At 40.5% G+C, this 19219-nt stretch overlaps 1 protein-coding gene across 6 annotated transcripts in view; it reads right to left on the bottom strand.

Moving 5' to 3' along the window:
- Nucleotides 1-19219, bottom strand: part of psd3l (pleckstrin and Sec7 domain containing 3, like) — a 502996-nt gene that overhangs the window by 310228 nt on the left and 173549 nt on the right. The window contains exon 1 of one of the 6 annotated variants that reach the window (XM_073042545.1): nucleotides 7797-8015. The exons of the other annotated variants lie outside the window; for them this stretch is intronic. Within the exon in view, the coding sequence (XP_072898646.1) occupies nucleotides 7797-7806 (10 nt within the window). The 5' untranslated portion in view covers nucleotides 7807-8015. Of the gene's footprint in view, nucleotides 1-7796; nucleotides 8016-19219 lie in introns of those variants that run through there. 6 annotated transcript variants of the gene reach the window in all.

The raw sequence follows: 19219 nt of genomic DNA on the forward strand, positions 1-19219 counted from the left end.
AATAATAAGCATATCACTTTGGATACTGTTGAGAGGCACAAGCTATTGGGGAAGCTGCCGTGACCAGGTTTCTCATATTGAATCTGGTGCTGTGGCTCAGAAGGGAAGGGGAGAGAAGAGGACTGCAGTAATGATAGAGGATTCCATAGTTAGAGGACAGCCACAAGACTCTGCAGATGTGACAGAGACACCCAGATGTGTTGCCTCCCTGTTACCAAGGTCAGGAATGTCTCTGACTGGGTCTATGGCATTCTAAAGGGGTAAGGTGAGCAGCCAGAAGTCTTGGCCCAGATTGGCACCACTGACTTTGGTAGGAAAAGGGAGGAGATCCTGAAGAGAGAATTTAGGGCATTAGGTAGAAAGCTGAAAAGTAGGACTTCCAGGGTAGTAATCCCTGGATTGTTGCCTGTGTCACACACCCCTAAGGACAAGAATAGGATAATTTGACAGCACAGCTGAGGAACTGGTGCAGGGATCAGCATTTCAGAATTCTAGATCATTGGGATCTCTTCCGGGAAAATATGACCTGTAAAAAAGGACAGGTTATACCTGAACCTGAGGTGAACCAATATCCTGTGTACAGTTTTGGTAGAGCTGTTGGGGAGGGTTTAAACTAATTTAGCAGGGGAACGGGAAACGGACTAATAGGGCTGAGAGTATGACAGTTGGTACACAAGCAGATTAATGGTGTAATGATACTGGCAGGAAGGACAGGCAGATGATGGGCAAAACTGCACCTAGTGGGATAAGTTGCAGTGTAACATGGGGACAAAATTGAAAAGGGTAACAAATACAGGAGTGAAGGTGTTATCCTTGAAAGCATTCAGTATATGGAATAAGGTAAATGATCAGGTAGTGCAGGTAGAGATTAGTAGTTATGACATTGTGGACATCACTGAGTCATGGCTGAAAGAAGATTACAGTTGGGAACTTAACATCCAAGGGTATACATTGTTTCAAAAGCACAGGCAGGTAGGTGGAGGAAGTGGTGTAGCTCTGTCCATAAAAAATTAAATTAAATTTTTAGATAGACTTAAGATTGGAAGATGCAGAACCCTTGCAGATAAAGTCAAGAAATTGCAAGGGTAAAAAGACCCTGATGGGAGCTGTATACAGTATAACTCGGGAGCTCCAAACAGTAGTCAGGTTATGGGCTGTAATTTACAAAGGGGGATTAAAATGGCATGTCAAAAGGGCAAAAGCTTCAGTGGCAGGTTGCTATCGATGCAATGCTCCTCAGACAGGATGAAGAGATCATTACTCCCCAATGCCATTCGGCTTTACAATTCAACCGCCAGGGGCAAGATATGTTAAAGTGCCGGGGTTAGGACTTAGCTTAGTTACCATTCAATGTATTTTAGTAAACTATTTAAGAACTTTTTAAAAGCTATTTATTAATGTTTTTTTGAGAGGGTGATTTTAGATGCATATCATATTTATACTGAGTTAAGTATTGTATGTAATTAGTTTTGCTACAATAAGTGTATGGGACACTGGAAAAAATGTTGAATTTCCCCATGGGGATGAATAAAGTATCTATCTATCTATCTATCTATCAATGGTCATGGGGAATTTTAGTCTGCAAAGAGATTGAGAAAATCAGGTTGGTGCTGGATCCCAAGAGGGAGAATTTTTAGCATGCCAATGAGATGGCTTTTTTAAAGATACCTGTGGTTGAGGGGAATGGCAATTCTGCATTGGGTATTATGTAATGAACCAGATTTGATTAGGAAGATTAAGGTAATGGAACCCTCAGGACACAGTGATCGTAATATGATAGAATTCACCCTACAATTTAAGAGAAACTAAAGTCAGATGATCAATATTACAGTGGAGAAAAGTGAATTATAGAGGCCTGAGAGAGGAGCTGGCAAAAGTGATTGAAAAGGGACACAGTGGCAGAACAGCAATGGCTGGAGTTTTGGGTAGGAAGTCAGAAAGCATAGGATAGATACATCCCAAAGTGGAAGAAGAATTCTAAAGGTAGGATGACGAAATTGTGGCTGACAATGGAAGTAAAAGACAACAAAAAAGCAAAAGAGGGCATATAATTAAGCAAATCTTAGTGGAAAGTTAGAGGATTGGGAAGCCTTTAAAAGCAAACAGAAGGCAACTAAAAATTATAAGGACGGAAAAAATGAAATATGAAGGCAAACTAACCAATAATGTCAAAGACGATACAAAAAAACAGATTTTCATACATATAAGGAGTAAAAGAGTATTGAGGATAGATATTGGACCACTACAAAATAATGCTAGGGAGGTAGTAATGAGGGACAAGGAAATAGTGGACAAACTGAATAAATATTTTGCATCAATGTTCACTGTTTATTTTATTAATTTATGGAGATAGAGCACTGAACGGGCCCTTCCGACCCCTCAAGCTGCCACACCCAGCAGTCCCCCAATCTAATCCGAGCCTAATCACTGAACAATTTGCAATGACCAATTAACCTACAAAGTGGTACATCTTTGGACTGTGAGAGGAAACCGGAACACCCAGAAGAAACCCATGCGTTCATGGGGAGAACGTACAAACTCCTTACAGGCAGTGAAGGTAATTGAACCCGGGTCACTGGTATTGTAAAGAGTTGTGCTAACCACTACGTTCCATGCCGTCCCTCTAGCGGTATGCTGGAAGTTCAAGTGTGTCATAGGGCAAAATTGAGTGCAGCTGCTATTAACAGGAAGAAGGTGCTTGGGAAAGGTCTGACGGTAGATAAATTACCTGAACCAGATGGACTACTTCCCAGGGTTCTGTAAAAGGTAGCTGACAACCTTGTGGAGGGATTAGTAATGATATTTCAAAAATCACTAGATACTGACATGGTTCCAGAGGAACGGAAAATTGCAAATGTCATTCCACTGTTTAACAAGGGAGACATGCAGAAGAAAGAAAATTGAAGGCCAGTTAGCCTGACCTCAGTGGTTGGGAAGATGGTGAAGTCGATTGTCAAGAATTAAATCTCAAGGTACTTGGTTTCTTTAAGGGGAAATGTTGCCTTACAGATCTGTTGGATTTTTTTGAGGAAATATCAAGCAGGATAAACAGGGGAGAATCAGTGGATATTATGTACTCGGAACTTCAGAAGGCCTTTGATAAGGTGTCACATATGTTTATCAGGCTAAGAACCCATACTATTACACAAAAGGTAATAGCAATGAAAGAGGATTGGCTGATTGGCAGGAGGAAACAAATAGAAATAAAGAGAGCCTTTTCTGGTTGGCTGCCAGTGACTAGTGGGTGTTCCTCAGCTGTCGATGTTGGGACTGTTTTTTTTACATTATATGCCAATGATTTGGATGAAGGAATTGATGGCTTTGTGTCCAAGTTTGCGGACGATGTGAAGACAGGTGGAGGGGCAGGTAGTTTTGAGGAACCAGAGAGGCTACCAAAAGACTTAGAAACATTAGGAGAATGGACAAAGAAGTGGCAGACGGAATGCAGTATCAGGAGTGTATGGTCATGCACATTGGTAGAAGGAATAAAAGCATAGACCATTTTCTAAATGGGCAGAAAATGTAAAAATCTGAGGTACAAAGGGACTTAGGAGTCCTTGTGCAGGATTCTCCAAAGGTTAACTTGAAGCTTGAATCACTGGTGAGAAAGTCAACTACAAAGTTAGCATTCATTTTGAGAGGACTAGAATATAAAAGCAAGAATGTAATGCTGTATAGGACACTGGTGAGTCCTCACTTGGAGTATTGTCCTGAGAAGGTTCACAAGAATGATCGCAGGAATGGAAGTGCTAACATACGTGGAGCATTTGATGCCTCTGGGTCTCTACTCACTGCAATTTAGAAAAATGAGGTGGAATACCATTGAAAACTATCAAATGTTGAAAGGTCTAGATAGAGTAGATGTGGAGAGGATGTTTCCTATAGTGGGGGAGTCCAGGTCTAGAGGACACAGCCTCAAAATAGAGAGAGAACCATTTAGAATAGAAATTAGGGGGAATTCCTTCAGCCAAAGGGTGGTAAATCTGTGGAAACCATTGCCATAGGTGGCTGTGGAGGCCAGGTCATTGGGTGTATTTAAGGCAGAGGTTGATAGGTTCTTGATTAGTCAGGATGTGACAGGTTCTGGAGAGAAGGCAAAAGATTGGGGTTGAGTTGGAAACTGGATCAGCAATGATGAAATGGTGGAGCAGACTCAATGCGCTGACTGGCCTAATTCTGTTTCTACGTCCTATTGTCTTAAACCAGACATCTCAAAACACCATGTGAAACGAAGCCTGGCAATGCACAATTTCTAATCTTTTCATCGCATAAAAAGTGTCCCAAGATGTTAATTGAAAGAGTGATCTAGTTGTCTTATCAGCCCTCAGCATTAAGGACAATATGCTTTGGCTAAAGGTCTGTGGGGTTCTGAGACAGCTGTTGAGCCCCATGCAGGATCTGCAGACCTGCATAGGTGAGGCAGGTAGGGTTTGAACATAGGGACTTATCCACCTACATTCAGGAGAAACTGCAAGTGCACCGACCTTCCGGCATACAGGCCAGTGATTATCCTGGTGAGAATTACAATTTTATCCTTCTGGGAATCTCATGCCCATGATGGAGCCTAATTGATTTAGGAGTTTGGTGTTGTGTAGATGGGCAGGATGACCAATCCATCAGAGCAGCTTGAGTTGCTGGGGATGTTGGTCTGGGAGGGAGCCACTCTCTCTTTCAAGGGACTTGGAGGCATCTGCAGAGTTAGCATTATTGGTAGTTTTGATAGCTGTCTATGACTCTGTTGCCTGTTTGGTGGGGATCTGTACCGCTTCCCCACTATACTTACCCCTCTACCCCTTCACCCTCCTCCCAAATAATTGTTCCCCCCCCCGCCCAATCCCTGACATCATCTACAAAAGTGATCGCCACTTGGAGAATTAGAACGCCATATTCAAAGTGAATGCTGTAAAAATGGCAATTAGCATCGAGCCATACAGCACAGAGACACTCCTTTTGGCCCAACTGATCCATGCTGACCAAGATTTCCGTCTAAGCTCATCCTATTTTCCTGTGGCGAGAAAGAGTCAATTATCTGCTTATGCACTGATCGTCAGAGAAGGTGGAGATGAATAACAGGGAAACAAGTTCACATTGTTACTGGCCTTACACAGGAGTGTGAAATCAAACAGTCAGAAATCACACCACGAGGAAATATATTAAGCCAAATGAAAGCACTGAGTAGAAACTGGGTGAAACTAACAAGCTTTCCATGTACTTCCTGCCCGCAAAGTTTTTCCAAACAAGTTTTAGTCATACCTAAAACCTCTATCATCTTTTAAGCATTACCACTGCTCATAATTACTGTGTCAGCTACCTACCTAAACATCACACTGCAGTCTCGCTTTTCCACCATCATTGGTGCCATAAGACATTGCTTTACATTCCCCAGCGCAGCGATTCTGAGACAACAGCCTATCGTCATTATAACTATTTCATTATAATACAAAATCAATGCAAAATAAAAATCGAGACTGAAGTTTATCTTCATCTCCTTGTCCAATTATTCCATCTGGAGATGAACAGTCTCTTATTTCATTATTTATTCACAGGACTTGGTCATACAAAGTTGCTCTCCTAAATGGCTATCTTCTGAGTTCACAGCATAATTAAAGATGAAACATATTGGAGTTGGTTATTACACGTAGACCATACCAAATAAAGACAGCTGATTTCTTTTGCTGAAGCACATTACAGACCAGAAAGGTTTTAGCAACAATCCATTAGTATTACAGTCACAATTACCAACACAAGTTATTGATTTATATTTAATTATTTGATATTAAATTCCAGAGCATGCTGGGATTTGAACGCCTGCTTCCAGATCAATAGTCCGGCCCTATGGTTACTTGTACAATAACTTGACCACTGTTCCCATTATTTTATTTATTTGCTGTATTCAGATTTTTGGGAATAAACCAAAGAGTTGAGAATAGGGTAAAGGATGTGAGGCAAATCGGTCTGACCACGGCATTGCATCATCGCAAAAAATAGGCAGCAGCTTAAAGAGCCTGCACAGGGTAATAAATATATTGTTATGGAATGAGCTCAGTGGAAAATGGGAAAATTATGGAGGGGAGGGTTACAATTCACATCTGTTCCCCACCCACTATAAGAGGAAGGCTCATCCCTGCTTGCCCTCTTTGACTTAAATAGGACTTTCTTAATTGACAGCCAAGCAGCTTTCGGTCAAACTGCTCTCAAGTAACATGTCTCAATGTTACTTCCATCTGCTCCACCTCATGTGCTTTGTTTGGGGGGGGGGGGGGCGGGGGGGGGGGGAGGTGGAGAGGAACGTTTGCTAGCTTAAAGTGCTCTACAAACTGTTATTGTTGGCTCAACTCCATCAGAAAACCCGGCAGAAAATTGATCTTTACGAAGCGACTTCTGATGCAGAAAAATCAGTGACAGGCAACCCAGTCACTGACAGCAGCCCGAGGTCAGGAGTGCAGAACAACCCACTCCCTGGGCGAACTGTTGTGTGACGTGGACCACAGCAAAGCTAGTAACTGGGTAGAAACACCCCACGCTCCATCAACACATTAAAGAACATCAGTCAGTGAAAACATAGGGATTTCATTATCTGTTATTTAGAAAAACAAAACAGAATCCTCATTGTTAACAGTACAAATATTTTAAATGGTTTATGTAAATTTTTAATTCGCATATTTAAAAATTAAACACACCCTATATTACAGCTCCTATTGTTATAACAGAAGCAATTTCCATTTCATTTTCGTTAATGTGCATCCTAAAATACATGGATTGGGAAGAGTGTATATGATGCAGAAAGCAGTGCTTAATTTATACCTCCACCAATATGCCTAATCTCTTTCCGTAATGCACCTATTCTCTTTCACCAGTAGTCAGTTGCACATTTGTGACTGTAATTTACAACAGAACTTTTGGTCATTTATTACTCAGACTGATGTCCCACGCAGACCCCTCCCATCTCAGTTAGGCAGTAAACTGAAAGGCAAGTTACTTATGAAGAAAGCTTAAAGGAATTGCAGGCAGAAAGAAGCTGACGAGATTTGTCACCACCTGATCTTCCGGGGAAGTAAGAGAGAGGGGAGAAACACAAAACTACACCCCCAGGATCAATCCCTCGAACATAATAATCTCTCTATGATATTTTCCAGATCTGGTCTACAGAAAGTCCACACAATGTTATTAATATAACTGCATTAACAGAGCTCAACCAGCACATATGAGAACCGTCTATCACAGCTCCACTTCCAGATTGCGTCCTGAAAATGGTTGTAATTTGAACATTTCTTCCGACACATAACTGTGGCGTCAGTTTAAAAAACAGGTCCATTGACATTTTTTTTTAAACATCAGGCACATCATTGAAACTTCCATTTGCAAGATGCCAAGAACTGCTCTGCCTGTAAAGGTATCGATGGACTACAAGTCACTCCTATTGCTCCGCTTTGTTAATTAGATCGTTTGCACATTACATTCACTAGATACATTTGAAGGGGCTTTTTGTTTTCCCAGAATAAAAGTATTAAAACATTGCAAACATATTAATGAGATTTAAATCCATGATCGGAATAAGCCAACAGTATAGGTACTACGTTATATTTAAAATGCATAAAGAGCTGCTAAATTCTTGGACCACTGCATCAACGTCAACGTTACTCTTTTCGATTAATACTAAAGGAACACATCCACTTGCATACTACTTCCAGTTGAGTACATTTTAAACACTGTGCTGCTGCTTTAGAAACTCATCTGTCACAAAGCCATCCATTTATCACCAGTGGTGGCAGAGGTCAGTAGTGCATTGTACTCACCTCTTTTCATTGACTTTACCCCTCTCTGTTAATCACAGATCAGAAACTACTGATAAAGTGCTTCAGTGCTGCCAAAGACAGCAACCAGTTCCAGTTCTCACTCTCTCAGAACCACCTCATCCTCCCTCTAAACCGTGGGGAAATCACCTCTGTCACGCGCCTCCTCACACAAAAATAGCATTTCCTACCACTGACCAGAGCCGCTGTGTGCTGCTGGTTTATTCAAATATTAATGCTGTTTTTTTTAAATGACACAGCTTGGTCTCTGCATTACGACACCATCCGATCAGTTAGAAAATCACATGGCAGCCAGCTCAGAACGTTCTGACAGGACTGCAGACTGTGTGTAATCTCAAGTATATCTCACTCTAATTTGTAGTGCATGTATTTCAACTGACTACGTTAATATTACACAGGTCTAAGATAGCACAGTTTTAATGCAGCAGGAATCAATGTGACTGGTGCTGTACTTCAGTAAAAGATGTAATTACATAACCCAAACAGACATCATGAGCATGCAAAAATACTTTAAAAAAACAACAAAAATACAGAATTATCAAAATTTATGAGACCACTCAGTCAGTCATGGCCATTCCAGCTAAAATAAATTTAAGCTAATCCCAGCTCTTGAGCTCTACTTCTATTATTACTGCACTTCAGGTGTTCATTCTGGTATTTCTTAAACATAATGAAGATTTCTACCTGTACCACCCAATCAGGCAATGAGCTCCAGAGACCCCCCCACCTGAAACCACCAACCCCACCCCACCCCCAACATCTGCAAGCTATATTTCTCAGAAATCTTCTCTAATTCTTCTATGCCAAAAGGTTCTTCCTGTTCACCTTGTCTAGACCTCACCTAATCTTATTCACCTCAATCCAAAGTAAACAACTTTAGCTCAGCCAGTCTCTCCTCATCAGTAAACCTTCTTCAGCCATGAAACATTCAGGAACAACATCTTCCCCTCCATCATCCGATTCCTAAATGGACATTGAACCCATGAACACTACCTCACTTACATTATTTCTGTTTTTGCACTATTTTTAATTTAACTAATATACATACAGTATATGTACTTACTGTAATTGATTTTTTTACATTATCATGTATTGCAATATACTGCTGCTACTAAGTTAACAAATTTCATGACATATGCCAGTGATATTAAACCTGATTCTGATTCCTGCAAACCTCTGGTGCCTGCCTAATGCGATCACATCCTCAAATTGAAACACACCAAACTTGGAATGTCAATAAAGTAAAAGTGGTATAAATAGAAAATTAAATATGTTATTACTATGAACACACAGTAAATCATATGTGTATTACCAATTAAACAAATGGATAGCCTACTTTTGCTGTCAGTCCAATGAAGAGACTAACTCAGTACCAAAGTCTAAAGGCCTTTGTTAACTATTAATACACATATGCATTGTTCATAAACGATATGAAACATGAACAATATTCAGGATTTTTAAATGAAGAGAAAGGTTTGGCTAATTATAGATATTGTAGCCAACAATATGTTTATCAAGTAGCTACAGAAATAAATCAAGGGTAGCTGCTATCCTTGGACATAAATATCAAGTGCCCATAATTACCCGTCTCCTCAAAATAACCAAAGGTAACTGTGAGCACCAGAACTAATTAAGGTCTGGGCTGTGCTGGCCACCCTACAAGGCCAATGAGGATTTGAAGAGCTGCACCATAGTACAAGGAACAGTAGCTTCAAAGGACATGTGGAACGACTGACTCCACTTCAGAGACGCAAATTCTAGTTCCACCAGCAGAGACAAGAAGTCTAATCTCAGTGTGATTGAGGAGCTCAATGTTGAACTTACCTCACTTTGCCTGGATGTGGTGATTCATACATTCAGGGTGGCGAGGCAGCCCACTGACAAAGGTACCCTAACAATGCTCTTATACTCAGTGAAAAGCCCTGTTGACACTAACTTTAGGAGGCAAACCCAGAGAAAATCTAAAACAACAGGTAGTTTAAACCTTCTGCTCCTCAGTACATAACGTGGCATTTTGAGGTTATTTGCAAAAGTGACTGATCTCTGCCCCTCTGTGATGCTTCACTTCTGTCATACCACAGCAATGGACAGAATTCACAAGGTATCCCAGATATCTCCTCTTACTGCCACCAAAATATGTTCTTGTTCTTATCCAGGATATAGGTGTGACCAGTAAGGAATAGTATTTATACTGCATCCTCAGTTGGCCTGGAGAAGAAGATGCTCCAACCTTCTTGATCCACTGCAGTTATTTTGGTGAAAATAATCCAGTGGAACTGGGTGGGGAGTTCCAGGATTCCAATCTAGTGATGATGTACCAATGGCAATATATTTCCAAGGAGGCATGACCAGAAAGCCAAATTTCAGGCTTCTGCCAAGTAGTTAGGGTGTGGTACACCACCATATCAGTGGTGGTATTTCCAGTCACCTGCTGTTCTTGCCCTCTCTAAAGATAGGATTGCAGTTTTGGGAGGTGCTACTGGAGTATCCTAGGTAAATAACTGCAGTACATTTTGTAGATAGTACCTTTCAGTCATTGTGTGCCAGTGGTGAGGGAAAGGAATATTGATGAAGCAGAATGGATAGCAGTCAAGAAGACTGCTTTATCCTGGATGTAACTGAGTTTATTGAATATCGTTGGAGCAGCTACATACAGGAAATTGGAGAGTATTCTATTATACTCCTAACTTGCACCTTATAGATAGTGGAAAGCATTGAGGTTTCTGGAGGTAAGCCAGTCACTGCAGAATACTCAGCCTCTTACATTCTCTGCTATCACAGTATTGGATGGCTAGTCCAGTTGAATTTAGTGAAGACCCAGGATGTCAATGGTGAGGTTTTAGTATCAAGAATAGGCGATTCAATTTACTTGTTAAAGATGGTCACTGTTTGGCAATTTTGCAGTGTGGGTATTAATTGTCACTTATCAGCCCATTCCTGACTGTTGTCTAAGTCTTGCTATATGTAAATATAGGTTATGTCAGTTGCTCATTAACTACAAATGGAATTGGATGTATTTTGTGCATTTACTGTATCAGTGAACATCCTAACTTCTGACTGTATGATGGAAAGAGGTAATTTACAAAGAAATTGAGAATGGTTGGGCCCAGGTCATTACTCTAAGTAATTCCTGTAGTGATGTCTTGGGCTAGGATAACTGTCCTCCAACAACTACAGCTATCTTCACCTCGCTCCTCCCAAAGATTTAACATTATTGAGGGAAAATAATTAAGCTTCAGTTTCAAATCTTGCTGTTTCCCTTGCCCAGCAACCACTCCTCTCACCTCTTCAATACAACCTTCCTCTATCAGATCCAGCTCTTCACAATTTTTATCTCTGACCTATTTCCTGTTACGGATCACCCCAGGTGTTCTCTTCCATTTGTTCTGATCCTGTAAATCCCACTTCAGCTTCCCTTCTTCCTCTTTGTTTCCTTTCTTTTCCGTGACAAGAATCAAGTTCCACGCATTATATTACCCAATTGGAATCATGTTCCATTCTGATCAAACATCCAAGTTTAAGTCAAACCTAACAGAAAATCTGCTGGAGGAACTTCATTGGTCATGCAACATCTGTAGAGGCAGAACTCTTGATCCATAACATCAACCATCACTCTGCATTTTTCCAGCAGTTTGTTAATTTTTTGCTCCAGATTACGACATCTGCATTCTTGAATTAAGCCTAGCCACCCTTTGTGTGGAACAAGGCTTTTTCTATGGGCAAGCTTCTTATTTATCCATACACTGGCATAGGCATCACAAACAAAACCTGCATTATTGTCCTTCATAACCGCCTATATTATCAGCTTGTTGGATCATTTCAGGAAGCACTTCATGGCCAAACACACTGTCCGAGGTTTGGAGTCAGGTGTAGGTCAAAGGGGTGAGGGTATCAGATTTCCTTCCCTCTAGTATACTAGTGAAACAACTGACTTCCATAACTTCACTCACTGAACTGTTCCCACAACCTTTGAACTCACTTTCAAGGACTATTCGTCTCCTGTTCTTGATTTTTTTTGCTTAATTATTATTATATTAATATTTTTGTTTGTTTCTTTGTAGTTACTATGAATGCCTGCAAGAAAATGAATCTCAGGCCTGAATATGCTGACATATATGTACTTTGATAATGAATTTAACTTTGAACTTTGATCCAATTAGTTCATGATAATTATTGGTATTACTATTTATCATATTACTTAGCCTTATCCTTCAATTTGGAATACTTCTTTTCCCTGAATCTCTCTACCAGTGAGCTTTTGTCAGAACTGCCACGCTAAGAAAACTAGAGTGCTTGGTTTTCTCTCTTGTCCAGTTCTGATGAAGGGTTTTTGCATGGATAAATGTATTAGTTTTGTTTGTATTTACAGATGTTAAAAAGTTGTTTTATCTTTAATTAAGTGCCTCTAATGAGATTTTCTCCCACTGATTTCAAAGGACTCTTTACTCAGTTTGCTCCAAACTTGATTCATCTCAGATCTCTACAGAGTTGGCAATGACCCCTCATGAGGAGAAACTCATTATCTTTGGCTCATTGATCAAAGACAACAAGCCTGGATAAGAAAGATTTTCTAATTACATATCTAAGTAACAGCTAGCTGCACAGAAGCAGCAGTAACCTTGTTTGCACTTTGATTCCCAATTCAAGATAACAACCTGTCTACCTACCAATTGATATCATCCAACCTTCTGACAAATCCAGGCAGTACAAGCCACTGACAATGCAGAAAAAATGAAAAGCCAATGTAAAATCTAAAACTGTGCACATATTGAATCAATTATTCTAGAGAGCTTGTTCAGAGCATTCAGAATAAAAGTGTACGATCAATACAAAAAGCAAAGAAAGCAGATAGTATGATGGTTGGTCTGAAAGAACATTATACTCCTTTCAACGTCTATTATGGTCCATTAGGCGTCTCAGCACATTGCTAATGTGAGTCTTTTAAGCAGCATCTACAGTACACAGCTAGAACCAGAGACAGGCTAGGTTCCAGCAGTTCTATTGCATAACAAATAATGCTTTACTCCTGATGGCAAGAACCCTATATTGTAAAGTCTTCAGCAAATGAGCAATAGTCAGATACAGCATACCTAGAGTTCTACAGCACAGTAACAGTTGCTACTCTGGGGTCTGGAGTGCCAGTTCTACCCAAGCGTACCTGGCTGAGGTCTCAGACCAGCAGTACAATTTACAAGTTTGAGAAACTTCCCTTCCTCCTGATCCCCCAGGTTACAGAAATATCACATCCAGAAACTGGCAACTGTTGTCAGCATCCAGCACCACACACACACACACTCACACAGAAACCTCTTTTGTGCTTTCCGCCAGAACTGAAGGAACACACACAGCAACACTAACAGCAGATTCCAGAGTACTGAAGCCTAAAGTCTTTATAGACTACTTCAAAAAGTCAGATTGCAGCAGTCCATTAATTCATCTGTTATTTTCTACTTCAAAAGACCGTGTAGTTAAGTTCCACATTATTAACAAGCTTTTAAGCTCCCAGCAAGCCAAGCTTCCACGAAAATGAATCAGTATTACCGAAACAAAATATTCATATCCCATTAACTTTGAAAGCTTCTTACTTAGTGGCTGAGGTCCAAAATTCCCCCATTCTACAGACAGTGCCTGTGAAATTCCCTAGGGGGCACTGTGAGACCCCCATCCTGCAATCTTAACTCCAAAAAATCCAAGAAACCCTCAGAAAATGGCAGTGATCCAACTTACTTCTATGGGTCTGAAAGTTACCTGCACCTTCCAAAGATATACCACAGACAAAACCTATGAATTGGATAGGAATGCTGTACTCCTCAGATTCAATTGACTCATTATCATTGTTTTTGAATGCCAGTGGCAGACCAGCACTAGAAATTTAACCGAAGAGGCCTTTAGATGAAAGAGGATACCAAAAGTATTTCCAGATATACAAAATGCAAAAGAAAAGCAAGAGTGGATGTTGGACTGTTGGAAAATTATGCTGGAGAAGTAGTAATGGGAAACAAAGAAATGGCAGACAAACTGATTGTATTTTGCATCAGTGTTCACTGCAAAAGACACCAGCAAAATACCATAAATTCTAAAGAGTCAGAGGGCAGAAGTGAGAGTAGTCACTATCTGTTGCTTAGGAAGCTGAAAAGTCTGAAGGTGGAAAAGTCATCTGGACCAGATGGATTACACCCCAAGGTTCTCAAAGAGATAGCTTGAAAACATTGTGGAGGCATTAGCAGTGATCCTTCAGGGACCTACTCGATTCTAGGTTTGTTCTGGAGGCCAAGAAACTTTGCCTGACAAATGTGTTTGATGCTTTGAGAAAGACTTTTGACAAGGTGCCACATATGAGGGTGTTAAACAAGAACTCAGGGTTTTACAGGGAAGATACTGGCATCGACAGAAAATTGGATAAATTGGCAAAAGGCAAAGAATGGGAATAAAGGGGGCCCTGTGAGATTGACTGTTGGTGACTGGTGGTGTCCTACAGTGGATGGTATTGGAAAAGCATCTTTTCACGTTATATGTTAATGACCAGGGTAATGGAATTCATGGTTTTGTGGACAAGTTTGCGGATGATTGAAAGATAGGTGGAGGGACAGATAGTGTTGAGGAAGCAGCGGGTCTGTAGAAGAAATTAGACACATTAGGAAAACTTACAAAGAAGATGGAGATAGGATACATTGTAAGGAATAAAGGCATAGACTATTTACGAAACGGGGAGTAAATTCAAAAATCAGAGGCACAAAGGGACTTGTGTAGAATTCACAAAAGGTTAACTTGCAGATCACGTTGGTGGTAAGGAAAGCAAATGCAATGTTAGCATCCATTTCGAAAGAACTGGAATACAAATACAATGATGTAATGCTAAGGCTTTATAAAGCAATAGTCAGACAAGTTTAGGAGTAATTTGAGCAGTTTTGGGCCACATATCTGAAAAAGAATGTGCTGGCATTAGGGAGAGTCCAGAGGAGGATCAGAGGAATGAAAAGATTAATGTTTAAGGAGTGTTTGATAGCTCTGGGCCTGTCCTCACTGGAGTTTAGAAGAATGAGGGGTGATCTCATTGAAACCTACTAAACATTGAAAGGCCTAGAAGGAGGGGACGTGGAGAGGATGTTTCTAATAGTGGGAGAGTCTAGGTCTCTAGGACCACAGGGCACAGTCTCTGAATAGAGTGATATCCCTTTAGAACAGACTTGAGGAGGAATTTTTTAGACAGAGAGTGGTAAACCTGTGGAATTCAGTGCCTCAGACGGTTATAGAGGGCAGGTCTTTGGGTATAGTTAAAGTGGAGGTTGACGGACTCTTGAGTAGTAAGAGCATCAAAGTTTACAGAAAGAAAGCAGAAGAATAGGCTGAGAGGGAAAATAAATTATCCATGATCAATTGGTGGAGCAGACTTGATGAGCCAAATAACCCCACTCCTTTGTCAAATAAACAACTTCGTATCTACCAGTACTTCTCTTCAGTGACTTCATTCACACACCAACACATCCTGACAGAATCACAGCCCAACACAGAGGCCAACAGTCTGCTACTGATTGTTGACCCCTCAATTTCAAAGTTTAAACCAAGTCACATCTCTCCTCGTGTATCCCCTTTTGCCTGAGTTTTTCCACTTTTTTCTTTCCTATTTTCCACTTCATTGCAAGAACCTTTTCCAAAACTTTCTTCATGCAGCTTCTAAATTCTGTTTTAATAGATTTTATCTATACTCACAATATCAGAGTGGAAATTTAACCAATATTATTTACTTCCACAATTCTTTTTGCAATCAAAAACTGAAATACTATTCAAATGCAAGACCTAGCAAATCCATATGTTTGATTATCAGTGACCTTCTTGTTCAATTTCTACTCTAGAGAGTAAACATCCATATTAACCTGGTGCTAAGAATCATGAAGGTATCCTTATCATCTCTTCCACATGTTTTCTATAGAGAGTTCTTGTATACATCATGTTTAATGTAGGTTTAACTTATGAATGTTGTGTCTCTAATACTATCTGCCTGTGAAGCTGCTGCAAGTATGTTTTTCATTGAACCTGTGCAGATGATAATAAACTTGACTTGGTGATGAACATTGTTCCTTACTTACAATTTACTTGATCTTTTAAGTAAGCCTGCCTGTGGAACTCAAGGAACTGTAGGATATTTGTCAACTATCCATATGGTACTAAGTTCATTCTGCACTTAATTAGAAAACTTCTCGGATTCAGAGTAATTTTTACATCTTGGACATTGACGCAGATCTCTATACACCAATGCGAAAATAAAGCTATGTATGAGATTTGACAAGAGAAATGAATTGTGAGAAAGTAGTACTTTCTCTTTTCAAACAGAAACAAATGTAGTCCGCCCAAACCATCCTTTAGTGCAGCAACATTCTGGCTTCTCTCAAAACTACTGTAAAACATTTATAACAGGCGTGAGGACAGAAGCTTTAATTCATAGGACGATAAATGAAATACCCCCTCTTGCTTATGCAGATAAGTGAGATTCAAAAGGTGAAGATTGCGCCCATTTGTTTTTTCCATTGTATCTGCGTTAAATATAGCTGCGTTTCAAGGTAAAAGTTAGACCTTCACTGGAAAATAGGCTGGCTGCTGGGAGCCAGCTGGTCTGGGTTAACAGATAACAGTTCTGAGGGAACAATGTATCTCGATAAGCTAATATTTTAATTGAAAAGCTGTTTGGTGTCAATGTCCCACTAGAATACTTACTTAATTGCAATTTGCATTCAGCTGCCCATCCATTAGTCTTGCCAGGTAGTTAGCTGATTAACTAGCTGGATTGTTTTGTAAACCTGATCAGGAACATTGTGAACCTCATCGGGAGAGATAGTTTAACATTCAGAGGAAGAATCTTAAATATCAGTACTATAAAAATACAACACACACAAATATGCAAGGATTGCACTTTGTTGGTCTATAAAAAAGGGACAAAAAGAAGGAACCAGGAGTAAGCCATTCGGCCCTTCAAGTCTGCCACACCAATCAATTTGATCATGGATGAGCTGCCTCAGGCCTCAGCTCTTCCTCTCTGCCAGTTCCTCATTGCCCTGAATTCCCCAATCAATCAAAACTCTCTGCTGCTCCTCTTTAAGTACTTCCCATGATCTACCCTCCACAACCCTCTAGAGCAGGAGTTGCCAATCTTTTTTTATGTATGCTATGGACCCCAGGCTGGGAACTCCTGCTCTATGGCAATTAGGTTACTATTGGCATGTACCAAGGTACGGTTTTTCATGCCATTCATACTGATCGCTTTATTACAAGTGCATTGAGTTAGTACACAGGGAAAAACTATAACAGAGTGCTGTTAAAGAGAAAGCTGCAGTGCAAGTAGACAATAGGGTGCAAGACCATGATGCGGTAGATTGTGAAATCAAGAGACCATCTTATCATAAAGAGGCCCATTCAACAGTCAGTGGGATGGAAGCTGCCTTCAAGCCTGGTGATTCAAGTTTTCAAGCTTTCATATCTTCCATCCCAATGGAAGGTGGAGGAAGAGAAAATGTTGAGGGTAGGCAGGGGTCTCTGATTATATCAGCTACTTTTCCAAGGCAATAGGAAGTGCTTTTGCAGAGTCCATACAACAGTGAAGGCTGGTTTACAAGTCTCTCCAATTTCTTGCAATCTTGGGCAGAGCAGCCGTCACACCAATCTGTGATACATCCAGGTAGGATCCAGAAAAGATTCTTCCTCTGAATGTATCTATAGAACTTCATCAGGCACAACAGGAACATACCAAATTTCTTTAGAATACCTGGGGTACAGAATTCCAGGGAACTCATCATCCTCTGCAAGAAGAAATGTCCATGCAATGCAGTGTTAAATAACATTCACATTCTAATGTGAGAAACTTTCACTAGTCACAAACGCATCAGCATCTACCTTGAATTGTTCAGTTATGTGAACTTAAGACTAATGAAGTCAGTGTTGTGTTCCTTATGACACAGAAAGTCTAGGGGAGTTTAATAGAGTAGTAGAAACTTGTGAGTGGCTTTATAGCAGTCTATTGGGAGAAACGCCGTATGGCGGGAAGGTCGGTAATCAAAGACATGCATATAAGAGATGAGGCTTTTATCTGTTTTTATGCTGCGTCTTGTTGTGCTCCAATGTGTGTCCTCTGAAAGGCAAATGGAAGCAGCTTCAACAATGTTTTCAAAAAGGGAATTTGAAGGTGAAAATTTTCTTGAGCTTCAGAGGAAGGTTAAAGAGAGAAGCAGTGCTAATCAGAGAGCACTTGCAATGAACTGACAAACGTGTTCCTTTTGTGATGCATGATTCTATGATCCTAAAGCATCAGTATTCTGCAAGGGTTTTAACATGTTTCATTTAGAATGATTTAACCATTCATGAACTCACTGCAGGTCTTAACTTTAACTGATATCACTTTCCTATGATCAACAATTATAGGAAACCTTTCATTGAATACTTCCAGCTGCTTGCAAAAGTTTCAGCAATGACTGATCGTCACAGACATCTGAAGTGAACCAAGACATAATGAAAGTGCTATGTGTTGGATTATGAAGTAATAAAAGGTCCATCATTCAATCAGTGCATTCTAACAAGATTATCTTACTCAAGTGAGCTATCTTCTTAATAAAGGCATTAGGCAGAGAATCTGATCCAACCATAGCAATACAGGCAAAATTTGCAAACAATATGTATGAGAATAAGTGATTTATTAGTGAAAGAAAAATTGCAGATGTTGTGACCCAAGCAACACACGCAAAGTGCTGGAGGAACTCAGCAGGCCAGGCAGCATCTATAGAAAAGAGTACAGCCTACATTTTAGGCCAAGACCCTTCAGCAGGACTGGAGAGAAAAAGATAAGGAATAGGTTTAAAAGTAGGGGGGGGGGGATGAGAGGGAGAAATACAAGGTGATAATGAAACCAGGAGGAGGAGGGACAAACTAAAGAGCTGGGAAGTTGTTTGGTGAAAGAGATAAGGAACTGGAGAAGGGGGAAGCTAATAGGAGAGGACAGAAGGGCATGGAAGACAGAAAAGGGGGGAGGAGTACGAGAGAGAGACGATGGACAAGCAAGGAGATAAGGCGAGAGAGGGAAAAGGGGGTGGGGAATGGTGAAGGGAGAGGGGGCCATTACCTGAAGTTTGAGAAATCAATATTCATGCCATCACATTGGAGGCTACCCAAATGGAATATAAGGTGTTGTTCCTCCAACCTGAGTGTGACTTCATCGCAGCAGTAGAGGAAGCCATGGATTCACATATCAGAATGGGAATGGGAAAGGAATTAAAATAATTGGCCACTGGGAGATCCCGCTTTTTCTGGCAGACAGAGCATAAGTGCTCGGCGAAGCAGTCTCCCAATCTATGTCAGGTCTCACTGATAAACCATACTAGAGCCACAGGAGGCCACACTGGGAGCACTGGACACAGTACAGG

Source organism: Hemitrygon akajei, chromosome 4, assembly GCF_048418815.1.
Source record: "Hemitrygon akajei chromosome 4, sHemAka1.3, whole genome shotgun sequence".
Taxonomy (NCBI): domain Eukaryota; kingdom Metazoa; phylum Chordata; class Chondrichthyes; order Myliobatiformes; family Dasyatidae; genus Hemitrygon; species Hemitrygon akajei.